This window comes from Haliotis rufescens, unplaced genomic scaffold (genome assembly GCF_023055435.1).
Source record: "Haliotis rufescens isolate VD_foot unplaced genomic scaffold, xgHalRufe1.0.p SCAF_5, whole genome shotgun sequence".
In the NCBI taxonomy this organism is placed as follows: Eukaryota; Metazoa; Mollusca; class Gastropoda; order Lepetellida; family Haliotidae; genus Haliotis; species Haliotis rufescens.
This window is the reverse complement of record NW_025964223.1, coordinates 50219928-50234901: the sequence shown is the minus strand read 5'-3', so window position 1 is coordinate 50234901 and position 14974 is coordinate 50219928. Positions and strand designations below refer to the sequence as shown.

At 40.6% G+C, this 14974-nt stretch overlaps 1 protein-coding gene across 2 annotated transcripts in view; it reads left to right on the top strand.

The window, feature by feature from the left end:
* Positions 1 to 7703, top strand: part of LOC124126982 (transient receptor potential cation channel subfamily A member 1 homolog) — a 37876-nt gene extending 30173 nt beyond the window's left edge. For both annotated transcript variants that reach the window (XM_046490503.2, XM_046490502.2), the window contains exons 21-24: positions 367 to 567; positions 1240 to 1308; positions 2653 to 2838; positions 3363 to 7703. In XM_046490503.2, the coding sequence (XP_046346459.2) occupies positions 367 to 567; positions 1240 to 1308; positions 2653 to 2838; positions 3363 to 3383 (477 nt within the window). In that variant the 3' untranslated portion in view covers positions 3384 to 7703. The remainder of the gene's footprint in view (positions 1 to 366; positions 568 to 1239; positions 1309 to 2652; positions 2839 to 3362) is intronic.
* The last annotated feature ends 7271 nt before the right edge of the window (positions 7704 to 14974 follow it).

The following is a 14974-nucleotide window of genomic DNA, read 5'->3' as shown; positions in this document are numbered from 1 at the left end:
ATGGTTTGATGCACTTCGCGATGTAAGACCCGTTTTCTCACACTATAGATCTTGATTGTCGATCAGATCGTCTTGTCTGGGCGCCGCCATTTTGTTTGAAGGAAATGTAAGTGATACGAGAGGTGGAATGTTATTGGTCCATAAGAGAGGCATAGAAGGGACATAACTCGTAACAGTCACTGGTGGCGCTACGATCGAGCCCAGGAATCCCAGCCTAGCTCGGCAAGGTTGGAAACTGGACTTTTAAAGTCAGTTAACTCTCTTGCCTCGGGAAGATGAATATAGCTGGTTGAAATGCATTTTCAGATAAATTAAAATAAAAATTTTAAAATCCAGTTAACCCAATGATGTTGAATGTCGTTTCAGGTTGCCTTCCAAAATGTCCCGCGCTCAATTATCAAAACAGGAGTCATGATGATCGGCGAGTTTGAGTTTGATGCCATATTCAATGAGCAATTTAAGTCATCACCAGTAGACTATCGGGATAAAGTCCACTTTCCTGAAGTTGCCTATGTTCTCTTTGTTACCTTCCTCATCCTCGTGTCAATCATCGTCACGAACCTGCTCGTGAGTATTCGTGAGTAATCTGATTTCATTAGATGGTTACTGCTAGGTTTTTGCATATGTTGATGGAATGAATGTATCAACCAAGGTAATGACAAATATAAAAGTTGTTTTAAGATCCATTGACTCTAAAACAATAACAAAAACAAAAACATAATTTAAAATCACATTTAAACAAATTTGATTTGTGTGACATTGAATTTTGGCACCAGGCAGCTTAAATAAATTCTTTTTGTTCCTGAAAAATTCCAACTTATACTACCAGATCAATTTTGAGACACTCCAGTGCTTGAAAGCGGAATGAAAGAATGTATAACAAATTTGATAGTCAAATGCCAATATGTTCAGAGGGAGTGAGAGGTAGACATTTTCACTCGTGTAAAAAGCAAATGCACGTCACAATTTTCGATCATTCAATTACATCATCATTACATCATAGGACGTGGAGAAACTCAGTGTTCTCTGATGATGTCATCCAAATTGAAATTAAAATATACAGAATAAATGATTATCATGTCAGATAAGTTGTTTACGTCATCTCATGGCATGACGAAGCAGATATTTGGACTCTTGGCTTGAAAATGTCTGTTGACAGTCAAGTCAGACAACTCTATGAGGTAAACAAGATAAACAAACATTTCTCTATTCCTTGACATGTCTGTCTGTCTCTCCCAGATTGGTTTGGCTGTAGCTGACATCAAGGCTGTGCAGGACCAGTCTGCCTTCAAGAAAATGGCTATGCAGGTAGGTGACGTAGATCAGCAGCCAGGTGACCACAGATAAGTCATGTTTGTAGAAATAGCTTAATAAATTTCCTTAATGAAAATGCCATTGCTGGAAAACAGAAAAAAATTGCTCCACTTTTAGATGTTGTCTATTTGTTGTTTAACGCAGCAGTCATCAATATTCCAGCTCGATCACAGCGACCTGTAAATAACTGACTCATGTCCATAGGAACCGGTTATTTATATAATGAGCAACGTCCCGAGGTTACTTGGGACTTATTCCAAATGAGAACCCCTACACTGAGGGTCCTTGTAGTCCTTTCTCAATGTACCTGAGTGAGTGAGTGAGTTGGGTTTAACGCCGCTTCTAAAAGGTATTCCAGTTATATCACGGTGTGTCAGCTTGATATGGGAGGAAAGCCCAACGTGATGCAGGTCTCAGACGTTTACCACTTCGGTGAAACCAACGAGCACGGGTATGGTGCTGACAAACCTAGAAACATAATCGGGGAGACCCGGGATTCGAACCCCCCTCAATGTACCTCTTAGAGAATAGATGAGAATAGATATATTGATAAATGACAGATTCCGGCTGTGTGTTTGAATTAATATAATTCTGCACTAAATATTTCTGCGCTAAATACCTGGTATAATCACAATGTGATAGTTATTCATAAACACCTGCTTATGATATGTCTGAATCGTACAAAGGACCCTGCTTTTAGCAGGCATTTCTTATGATTATGGAAAGGGTTTTGTGGCTTCTATTCACCTGATTCCTTCATACTATATCTGGCGACATTCTGGCAGAGCTGGATACTTGCGATAGGTTGGTAATGTCTCTCGTTGCTGATAGGGTTTGTCCAGGAGTCCATTCTGCCAGCAACCTATGCCTGTCGTAGCTGGCGACTTGATTGATCGGGTAGTCAGACTAGGTGACTTGATCGGTAGCGTGTCAATGTACCAGATGGCGTGGAAAGTGTCTCTTGTCCAGATTATTGTCGATTATTGTCATGTAGCTGAAATATTGCAAATAGACATGAACTGATGACATTTCAATCACTGGTGGAAAGTGGGATTTTATGAGAGCTTTAAAGACTGGCACAGCAGAATAGTTGCAATTCACTTGGTATTGCCAATTGTATACAAACATCAGAACACCATATTTGAAAATAGGAGAGTAGCGAAATGTATCCTGTTAGATTATGAGTATTTGGTTTTCTGTCTTTAAATGATCCAGATAACGTAAATTGAATTATCATAAAAACATATGGTTATCGCATTAGATTGGCCACACTTGAAGTGGTCAGCATGTTATGTCAGATGAACATTAATACAATTGGTCAAATATGTTCTTCTCTAGGTTGACTTGGCACTTGACGTAGAGAAAATCTTGCCCGATTTCATCAGGCGGAAGACGTACATCCGAAGAGAAACGTTAAACCCTAACATTTGTCTGAAGTACCCTTTATGGAGGTTATGGAGATTGTTGACCTTCCAATCTTCCTTGTCTCTTGAGGTCATTGAGAAAGCACTCCATCCAGAGCTGGTGAGAGAGAGAGAGAGAGAGAGAGAGAGAGAGAGATTGTAAGAGATGCTTTCAGAGCTTGTGAGCAGGTTCAGGAGTGAGTGAGTGAGTATGGTTTTACGCCGCTTTTAGCAATATTCCAGCAATATCACGGCGGGGGACACCAGAAATGGGCTTCACACAATGTACCCATGTCGGTAATCGAACCCGGGTCTTCGGCGTGACGAGCCAACGCTTTAACCACTAGGCTACCCGACCGCCCCTGCAGGTTCAGGAGGTAAGGTGAGATGAAATGAGGGTTTAACGTCGCGTCAAAGATTATTGTTTCTATATAGCGACGTGCATGCACGTGTGTGTGTGTGTGTGTGTGTGTGTGTGTGTGTCTGTGTGTGTGTGTGTGTGTGTGTGTGTGTGTGTTATACTATGCCGCAGTTTATCATGAATATCCCACTCGAACAGTCTCTCCGGGCGGACGCTCTCCCACTAGCCCACGAGGGGATGTTGAAGGATGCTTGTTTCATAGCTTGTGACTATTCCTCCATCAGGTTCAGGAGGGCCAGGGGTAAATGCAAGGAGAGATAGTGGGCATGAAGATGACCATGAAGGAACTCCAGGAACAGAACTCCCGGATCGAGAGCATGTTGCGAGTCCTCGTGACACAGTCACAACACACAATCCAACAGAAGGATGAAGATCAAGTGGGAGAGCGGACTCGGGAGAACATAGTGTCTACTTAGAGTTGCCTCCCCTGGCAAACATGGATTATCCCCCTTTGTCTCTCTTGAGGCGTGTCGGTTTTGAAAACATTTCAATTGACATCGCCACATCAAAGATTGTATGAAAATCATTTTCTACTTTGGATGGAAGTTAGCTACTCCATTTAAATCCATATTTCAAATTTTAAACATTGAGCAGCAGTTAAAATGGTTTTGGAAAAAAAGGTTTGGAAAAATCTGAACAATGTACTGCTGATTTGATCAGTGTAGTACTTTTTGTTGTATATACTTTAAAATGAGAATTCAACCAAGGTTGAAATGTAAGTGTAGATGTAATAAATGTACATCTATCTCTAGATATGTGCTGGTTACATTATTATGAGTATGACGACGGTTAATTCGACCAAACCCTTTCCATAATTATAAAATATCTTTGCTGTTAGCAGAGTCAATTGTGCAGATGTTTATGAATCACTATCAAATAGTGATGATACCAAGAATTCGCGTAGAACTGGCACATCTGTGTACTTTGAATCTATCAATCAAGCAATCGTTATATCTTAATACTGAGTAGGTCATAGGCCGATAGTACATGTGTACAAAGTGGTTGGAGTACATGTGAACAATATGCAGATCTACATCAATAACCATGATAACTGTTAAAATAAATAAAGTTGTTGAGTTAATGCTTCCTTAAATACATAGCATGGGAAATGAACCTTGACGATTTTTTAATTGTGACAGTATTTTTAATCTTCATTTGTCAAGGTCAAATTTATACAAGTGATGAAACGTGAAGAAAATACTCATGACTGAATTGGTTTCTTATGTCGACATAAAATGGACAAACAAGGATATGTGATAGTCATCTTTCATATTATTATACTTTGAGTCACAAGTTTTACATATTCATCATGTAGATGACCCGTGAAGATGCGCGGTTAGAATAGGTCTTCAGCACCCCATGTTTGTAAGAAGCGGCTTTGCTTGTCGTAAGAAGCGACTAACGGGGTCGGGTTGTCAGGCTCGCTGACTTGGGTCATGCATGTCATCGTATCCCAATTGTGTGGATCGATGCTCATGATATCAATCACTTGATTGTCTTGTCCAGACTCGAATTGTTAAAGAAAGCCGCCATATTACTAGAAGACCAACCTGTAAGTCCCGTGACCAAATCATGGAAACAAAGGTTTGAAAGTGTTTTTGAGTTTCCTGATGTATACTGAACAATTTTGACTTGGGCTGCCCGGTTGAAAATCCCGGGCATTTTGGGGAAGGGTCAACAAAGGTCAAACAGGGGTCAAAATTCAGAATTGTGTCGATATGCATATCAAATTACTCGTCCAGTCATAAGGAACCTAGAAATATATAGTTTATTATACTTCCGACCTTAAATGGGGGATCTATGGCCAAAAACGTTAAAAGGTCAACGCACTTTTGGCAGTCGGTGAAATTCACAAACACAGACAAATTCAACCAAGCAACATTTAAAAGTAAAAAGGTTTACCTTGACCTTGAAAATCGAAAATGGTTGGCTGCACGAAGAATTGAAATGCTTCAGCAAAGTCACAGGATCCTTGGCCAATAATGAAGCATATTTCAGAATCCATTGTCCAGTAATGCTTTTCTAACCTTACTTTAGTGCACAGTTCATCATCCTACTCTGTGTCATACCGATCAGATGCAGAGTCGGAATCACTGTCACAATCACTAGTATCTGAATCTGTGTCCGATTCTACAGAGCAGTTTGCTCTGGTATCACTCAGATGTTGAAGCAGTGCTGGCTGTGAATACCGTATTGGCAAGTAAGCATTTCTGGACAATGGATTCTGAAATATGCTGTGTTATTGGCCAAGGATCCTTTTAACGTTTTTGGCCATAGATCCCCCATTTAAGGTCGGAAGTATAACAAACTATATATTTCTAGGTTCCTTATGACTGGACGAGTAATTTGATATTCATATCGACACAATTCTGAATTTTGACCCCTGTTTGACCTTTGTTGACCCTTCCCCAAAATGCCCGGGATTTTCAACCGGGCAGCCCAAGTCAAAATTGTTCAGTATACATCAGGAAACTCAAAAACACTTTCAAACCTTTGTTTCCATGATTTGATCACGGGACCTACAGGTTGGTCCTTGACTATATAGCTGGAATATTGCTGAGTGCGGCGTTAAACAACAAACTAACAAACATCATGGAGATTCATGGAGGCGAGGCTGGGTTCACCTCTTCTCCAGATATTGGGCAAAGGTTAGATTCTCATCATGGCTACTTGTAAAGTGTGCTAATGATGTCGGGTGTGTGGCATGGTACTGCTGGTGATTGGTATGATCAGGAAACCAGTGATATACTGTGTGATAGTGATTCCCACCTTCTTGGGTAAGCCGATACTGATTTTGTGGTAAGTCGGGAAAGCAAATGAAAACATACATTCATACTCGCGGCAGCTCAGAAATCTATTTGTATTTCAACAGATCAGCCCATGATTGTACTAGATGGAGTTTGGTTTTTAAAAAACAATGTCAGCAGCTTTGAAAGAACTGTTACTGATCTCATAAAGAATAACTTTCAAAATGTGTACACATTTTGATCATTTTTAGATTTTTTATGCAGGTATCTAAAAGATAACCAGTGGTCACATTTGCTCAGATTTTATTTGCATGTATTTGTATATTTATAACGTAAACAAGTGATAAAGGTTGCCATTGTCTATTGTGCGTTGTCAAGTGTGACAAATATGCAGGGGAGGCTCATTTACACCGGGTTAATATTCCTAACAGTCTCATCCTTGTACAATTAAGTTTTCAGTCAAGGGTAATAACTCTTCTACTTCTCTCAAGAGTTGTCTCCTCTCTTACTGAGCGTTAACCACTTCTCACAGTAGATTTTGTTTAGCTATAACAAGGCGATTGTTATTTACTGGTGTACCGTCTATATACACCTGTTCGTTCTATTTTTAGCACAAGTTAAGACATTGAAAGGTATTAACTCATAAACATTGTATTATTGTATTAAATGTTCATGTTGCCAATCGTACATCGATCACCAAACATTCCATTTTAAAATGTTTATTGATTGATTCAGTGTATTTCATGGATACTTTCCCAAGTGATGTGATAATTCCTTTAGTACATCTCTAATACTTCTATTTTCTGGAATATGAGCTTATGACATGATCATCACAAAAACTTATATTTTCTGTAAAGAGTCATATTGTATATAGATCTGGGATGGGGAGGCGAGAGGCTTAGAGACGTATATATTTTCCCTAAATTGTTTGGAATATTTATGTGTTTTTGTAACCTTTTTAAAACCAGGTTTCTGGACAGATGACCAAATACATGCACGTCATGCAGTAAATATTTCGTTGTAAACTCGTAGAAATCTGAAATACAGTTTTCTTATTTCAGAACTCCCACTGTTTATATGGAACCATAGGGCAACTATACATCAACATATTATATATTTGCCCTCATTTTGCAATTCCCCGGTAAAGTATCTTTAACATGTATAATACCGAAGTGGTCAGTGCAAATGTTTTATATGTAATATAACACATCTTTATCTGAATATTTTTAGAATGCCCTTATTTTGCATTCTAGATACTTTTTGTATTATTCGTCACATAGAATTTTCTACAAATGATATATTATTAAAGTCATTTTAATACTCCGATTATCGGTTTTTGATAATAGGTCGCTTGTGGATCGGGTGGCCGAGCTCTGATTGCGTATCATCGTACCCCGACGATGTGGGTCGTTGCTCACAATCACTGGATTGTTTGGTCCAGACTCGACTTTACAGGACTATCCTATTGTCGAACACCTGATTGGTTTCGTACTTTAGCGAGGTTGTTTTTTGAATGAAAAGACATGTTTTGGCGCACAGTTCTCAACATAATTCTCGCAGGTCGGCATAAAAATTGAAAAAGTAATTGACTGTTTGAAACCTATTCACAAAATATGAATATTTGAAACATGATTGTGTTCACACTATTGTACTCTTCCTTTTCATGACGGGCACAAAAAGTCTGACTGACGAAGGAATGTTCTGACATGTGTACAGTACTTCACATGTACTCAGTGTTGACAGGCCGAAAGCATGCATTCACAAGTCGGCAGCTTTGATGACGTTACACCTCTCCCAATAATGCGACAAATCAATATCAAATACGGCTGTTCGAAAATAGGGATCTCGACGATATATTGTGACCCGACTAATCCAGAGTGTTGAAAGAAGCCCAACACATATGTCGATTACTGATTATTGTGTAGAACCAAGCATAGGACGTGTGACACAGGGATATTTAAAAATAGTGGGATTATATATCAAGGAAATAACGTGACAGTAATTTCACATTACAAATACTTGAGGATCGTCAATCAAGATTAACCATATCTAAAGCCTGCGAGACTATTGCTCTTCAAGCCATATTAGCTTGCTTCTTGGTTTTAATTCAATGAACCTGTATTCTGATAAGTCATACAAAGCAGCTGTTATTATTATATTTGCACCATTTTCATAGTACGGCAGTGACATATGGGTGTCTACAGACATAGATAAAGTATAAAGTGATTTCTTTAAAAGATATCTCGCACTGAACAACAGTAGTCCTACGTTATGTGTGGGCTAATTACTTTAATAGGAACGTAAGCTATTAGTGCAGAACTATTGTTTGTTTGTTGTTTAACGCCGCACTCAGCAATATTCCAGCTATATGACGGCGGTCTGTAAATAATCGAGTCTGGACCAGACAATCCAGTGATTGACATCATGAGTATCGATCCACGCAACTGAGATACGATGACATGCATCAACCAAGTCAGCGAGCCTGGCCACCCGATCCCGTTAGTCGCCTTTTACGACAAGCACAGTTGCCGTTTATGGCAAGCATGTGTTGTTGAAGACCTATTCTACCCCGGATCTTCACGGGTCTACCCCAAAGATATTCGTGCGTGTTACCTGGCGTTAAAAGACTATGATTCAAATGGTAGTAAAACTGGATTTCGCTCATCAGGCCAGGTTTCAACGTCATTCCTGGATCCATGAGGCATTTGTCCCGAACCGTTGTGACCCTAGATATAGATCGTACATCACTATCTCCAAAGTTTCAGGACAGTCTGTGCATATTATCTAAATTTTGTACATGATATTTAGGCTACAAGTAAGCATCCCCGTGGGTACCAGGTGTGCTCCCCTTCTTGTTGATCTGTTTCTTTATGTATATGAATCGGAATTTCTGCCTGGAATGGCAAACTCAAAACACGCCAATCTGGCCAAGAAGATTAAATAATGCTTTAGGTATATCGATGATCTCAATCGCTCAATAATTATCAAACAGCGAATTCCCTGAATAGAAATTAAATGAAACAATTAAACCGCATCATCTGTTATATTTTGATCAATGCATAAAGATTCGGACTGACAATAAAGTGTTCACATGTTGCAAAGATGCAATTCACTTTCCAAGACATTGTTTACCTTCGTCCGCCATTTTCTTAGCCGGGTCGATACACACCTGTTCTGTGATACAAAGTTTCGTTGACGTGATCGATTCCTGTTCGGCAATCCGGCCCTGTTAGGCGATATGATATGCATTGCGTAAGGTTTTCCATCCAAAATAAAAGCTTTGAACTCATGTTTCTTAATATAAGGTCACACTGTCTGTGGTTTTTCAGACTTATACTTTCTTCTTTCATTCTAATCCGAGGGGTGGCTGAATGGTTCGGAGCCTGACCATTATCATTCTCAGCCCCTTTGGGAGTATACAACCTAAGCTGCCTGTGAGGCGCTGGAAGGTTAACAACTACATTGACATTTCATCCTACCGGGTACCCATTCACTGCTGGGTGAACAGAGTCACTTGCCCAAGGAGACGCCACATGTGTTACATGTGCTTCAGTGTGGGGCAGGACCGAAGCCATAGAAACTATCAGTAGTTAAGCTGCCGAAACGCTGTCACCCATCCAAGGACTCTACCCAACCTACGTTGCTTAAATTTCACCTGATCTGTGACCTGTGCGCTGTGCACAGTCCAGTGCCACTAGAACGTCACAGAATATACCACAGGTTTCTATAATGCTTGAAATCAATCAATGCTATTCCGGAAGTTTACTGATAATTCCAGCATCTTTATATAATAACTTTCTCACCAATGCTTACATTAAATAGTACTACATTCCTGACAACTAATCATTGTCCAAATACAATGCAATAAAACTTCTACTGATTCACAACAGAAACATTGTAATACAGTTACAATCATTGTATGACAATAAATTACACTGCCATATAACAGTTAACCACTTAGCGACCCACCATGTATTGACATGGTGGATTTAGTGTACCATCGTTCCCGATGGCGAAGACCAGCTGTCAGACTAGCTCCCACTGGACGGCTAGAACTTGCTGGAGAGGACTGTTGCTGTCAGGTTGTCATATGTAACTGAGTAGGGTCGCAAAAGTAGGAATGCTTGCCACTACGAACGCTTAACATGGGAAGAAGGCACTGCCCAGAACTAAAACACTTCTAAAACCGACATTATACGAAGTGTTAAGTCTCGGCTCGATAGCATATTCGTGAAAACTCGTGTCTTTCCGAAACTTGTAACGGAAAGAGACGAATGTTGACGAATGCACCCAGCGCAGGGTGAGGTATTTTGGTATTTGGTCTAACACAGTTTCTCCGAAGAAGTTCCTCTCGTCTAATGATCTGCAAATCATTTCCGGAAATGTACAACATTTACTGTCAATCAACAACAATTTTCTCCAAGCTCCCCACAGCGATTCTAGCCAACAGGTGCCCGTTTGGTAACGAGATTGCTATGTTTAGAGCTGTTCTTATATCAGTAGTAGTTTTTACATGTGTTCTGGTTATTTCCAACTCCAGTCTCGCCCCGCCCGAGACTTTGATGTGAGTGTCTGCATGCAATCACCCGTCTGTGGAGGCAGGGATGTGTGTGTTTTGTGGCATACTTTCATACTTACATGTGGTGTACAGACGAAATCTCCACATTTCATGTTGGCAAATTGTGGGTATTGTTTTGTCTAGGAATCGTTCCAGGTGAATAAGTACGACAGTGATACATATTAAATGTCATGACAATGCAATGCCTACGAAGTCGTTACAAAACTGCCGGGCAAAAGAAAGAAAACACCCATGGTTGAAGCCAAGAAATGGTTATTCGATGGCAATGTATTAAACACGGGTGTCCTAGGCTATGTCTCATAAGTATCTCAGACAAGGGTGACACATGGCGTTTCACGGAACATGGTGACCGCAACTTCACAGTACAGTTATAAGCAGGGTGAAGTGTGAATTTTCAAGTACATACTTTCTTTTGCCCGCAGTTTAGATTTCTTTCCTGATATTAGGTGCCAGTATACTTCCTGAAGAAGGGGTACCAGTGTTGAAACTGAAAATTGAATGAACGTGGTTCAGGTGAATGGGCTTTACAGACCGCCGTCATATAGTTGGAATATTGCTGAGTGACAAATTCAAGCGTCCCTCCGAACCACCGATCTTCAGCTCACCTGACAGACTGTCATCCACTACACCACGAAGACGTAGTCTGTCTTACAGGACTGCCTCCTTGGTCTAGTGGTAGAGCGTCCGCCCGGAGAGCGGAAGATCTGGGGTTCGATCCCCGGCCGCGTCATACCAAAAGACGTTAAAAGATGGTACTTGTTGTTACCCTGTCTGGCGCTCGGCATAAAGGGGCTAAAACTTTACAAGGACTGGTCGGCTCGGAGCTAGTATACTGTGTCTGAGTGGGGTATTCATGTTAAACTGCGGCATGGTATCTAAGTGAGCTAGCACTATAAAACGGCATCATTCCGGACTAGTACAAGCAGCCACACAAACACACACGTACATGCACGTCGCTATATAAGTGCAATAATCTTGGACGCGACGTTAAACCCCATTTCACCTCACCTCACCTGTCTTACAGACCCTGATACAAATATATATCAAATACAGCCCATGCAAGTCTATAATGTTTTGCAAGTCTAGATTACTGCAGTATCTGAAAATGAAGAGAGTCACTGGGCTCCCTTTTATTATATTTTTATTAAGATAACTGAACAACTGCACGATATGTTCATTTCAGAGACTAGATGTTAGTCTACACGAAGACGGTTAAATTGAATCAAACATTTAGACAATGCAACGAAACTTCAACAGACAGGATAACATGTTTACGGTGTATGGTCCGGATAACTATATTGTAAGATCGAGCAATTGTATGGCCTCACTGGCATCCGTTTGGGCCATGGTGTAAATGGTCAACACCAGCACAACCACAATGGAAGAGGAAGCCATGCGTGCATAATGTCATCTTGCAAAGTAAGCAGAAATCATCGTCGTGAACGTAGTCACGTATCTGATGCTTGGGAGTCTTCGAAATCCTTGATCTGCCCCTTCGCCGTGTACATTAGTATGGATGCTAGTGGATGTAGCACTTATAGAATGAAAACATCGTTTTCAGCCGCATCAGCACCTTGCTGCTATTTGCGGCGAGATGGAGACATAATATTTTATCCATAAAACAACGTTTACAACAAAATATGTTCACAAAGAGAGTATTCCTCATAATTTCAGCAGTTTGTAATCCCGTTAAGTTTTCTATGCAAACAGACGCTAATATGCATTTGTTGTTAATGTGGTCATATTATGTGTTTTTTTAATCCCAAAAAGTTGTTTTACCGTTATGATTGCTTCCAAAGTTTAACAGCTTGTACACCTTTCTTGGAGTTACGACGCGTGTGGCATATTCACTGGAACACTTGGAACATCTCAAAACAAGATGTATACCGACAACAAACCTCGTTGAAGTCTAACGTTACTCAAATCTGTCAGCGAGAAAAGTATTTCGGCCAATCAGATTCCACGTAGTCTCGTGCAGACGCAGCGTGCGGGGGTGGTGGCGCTCGCGGGTAAGGAAGAACATTCCTGGAGCGCCCTGCAAGACATACGATAGAAGTTTGCGCAATCACCGTTCAAACTTTGTACATGGAGGGAAGTATCACCCCATGACGTATGAAATGGTCAAAGGTCATTCCAGTCGGCTTCCACCTGTACTTCATGCACACGAAAGAAAACGCCATCAGAGTTATCTCCCTTTGAAATTTTCTTCCGGTAATTGGTAAGGTCAACAAACTACATATTTCAAAAAACCTTCATTTCTGTTGTGTGATTAGAGGAATTTATATACTTTGGCGTAGGTTTACATGACTATTTCCAACATAAATAAGCCACCCCACCTGCTGCAATGTGCAGGTGCTCCTGGTGAATGATGGTTGTCTCTTCATTGTGCTCTGCCCCGGCGACTTCAACTCTTTTGATCCTCAACAATCCAGCCTTGCACTACGAGGGGGCGTGTAACGCTCGGCAGTGCCCTTTCTGATGTAAACACGCTGATTATGTTGCCGGCCTAGCTTGACGTGACACTCAGGGAATGCCTGCATTGCTGCTGAAGGGAAGAGAGCGCCGCAACCAAGGGGAGATACCTATATATCCGACTATGGTGCCTTTCAGGTTATTCTGTATGGGTACTTGTACTGAAGCCTCTTAATTACCCGTAGGGTTTACTTATTCGTTTCGTGGGGTGTATTTTCTTTGCAAATCTGCGAATTTACATTTTCACAACCGAGCGAGTTAATGTGTATTTGATGTTTTTGCAAACAACCTACATTTTTGTACATGTATACAATGTGTTCCATGTTGTACCCTATTAAATACCCTCTCTACAAAATATCTTCTACTTGATACAGCGAGAGAAAGGGTGGGTGAGAAGTTGTTTCTCAGAATTGTTTTACAGAATTTATACCCACTCAGTCAGGGTGAAAAAACTATTATTCATACGAGTGAGTGAGTGAATTTTATGTTACGCCTAAAGCGCTACCATATGGCGAGTGTTGGCCGGCATAATTGAACGCTATAAGAAACAGCACCACCATGTATACATGGTATGCTTATAGCCCTGGTGTATATCTGTTTCGTAAGAACGAACAGATTTTCCATACCCTTATAGGGCCGGTGGGGTAGCCTAGTGGTTAACGCGTTCGCTGGTCACGGCGATGGCCCGGGTTCGATTCCCCACAATATTGCTAAAAACGGCGTAAAACCAGCTTCATTCATACCCTTACACATAAGGAACTATACGGTCTATGAATCAAATATTACAAACAAGTCAATGACCATAAAAGAATAATCGAAAGTATAGGGGATAAATGGATATAATAAAGAAAGAAAGAAAATATTCAGTAAAAAACTACCAACTTTTGGATTCGAACTCGTTATCGTAGAGCTCAGGATATGAACAACGCCCGCGAAAAATGCGATTTGGCCCAATTGAATGAAACGCCCGTACAATACCTTTGCCATAAAGACATTCTCGTCATACTTTCAATTATGCCTCTTATGTGTCTTTCATTGCAGTTCCCTTGTCCCAAGCGGGTGTAAATATCCAAATATTTGTTATTTCAAATGCGAAAGTCCGTTATATGCGTTTTGGAACTACGGTCGCATTTGGTCTCGTTTTTGGCAACTGCAGGAGATACGGGCATAAACGCAAGCACGTGCGTATGTCATAAACCACAGCAGCCTTGAGACTCGAGGACACACCTAGATATATATTTCGGGGTAAAAATAGCTGTACTATCTTCACCAAAATATGTCTTTAAGTAACAGACAACGAGAGCATGCCAAATTTCTGTCAGAACTGCCAAATCACAGACATTCAGTGTTGTTGTCGCGCGTCAGTAAACAGTGTAATATTATGCGTGACAGGCTTTATCATACTGAGTATGACAGTTCTCACTCTATGGTTGGGCTTTCAAAGATAAAAGTATGATCTTTGAATCATGCACTCTCGACTGGGGTTTCACAAATGGAGGTGTGGTCTTTGAATCATACGGTCTCCATTTGGGATTTCAAAGAAGGATGTGTGATTTTTTACTCATAAAGCCATGTCTGGGGTTTCAAAGATGGAGGTGTGATCTTTGAATCATACGGTCTCCAATTGGGGTTTCAAAGATGGAGGTGTGGTTTTTTTATCATGCACTTTCGTCTGGGGTTTCAAAGACGGAGGTGTGATCTTTGAATCATACGGTCTCCATTTGGGGTTTCACAGATGGAGGTGTAATCTTTGAATCATATAGTCTTGTCTAGGGTTTCAAAGATGGAGGTGTGATCTTTGAATCATATAGTCTTGTCTAGGGTTTCAAAGATGGAGGTGTGATTTTTGAATCATACGGTCTCCATTTGGGGTTTCACAGATGGAGGTGTGATCTTTGAATCATATAGTCTCGTCTGGGGTTTCAAAGATGGAGGTGTGACGTTTCAATCATGTAGTCTTGGTGACTGGAGTTTCAAAGATGGAGGTGTGATTTTTGAATCATGCACTTTCGTCTGGGGTTTCAAAGATGGAGGTATG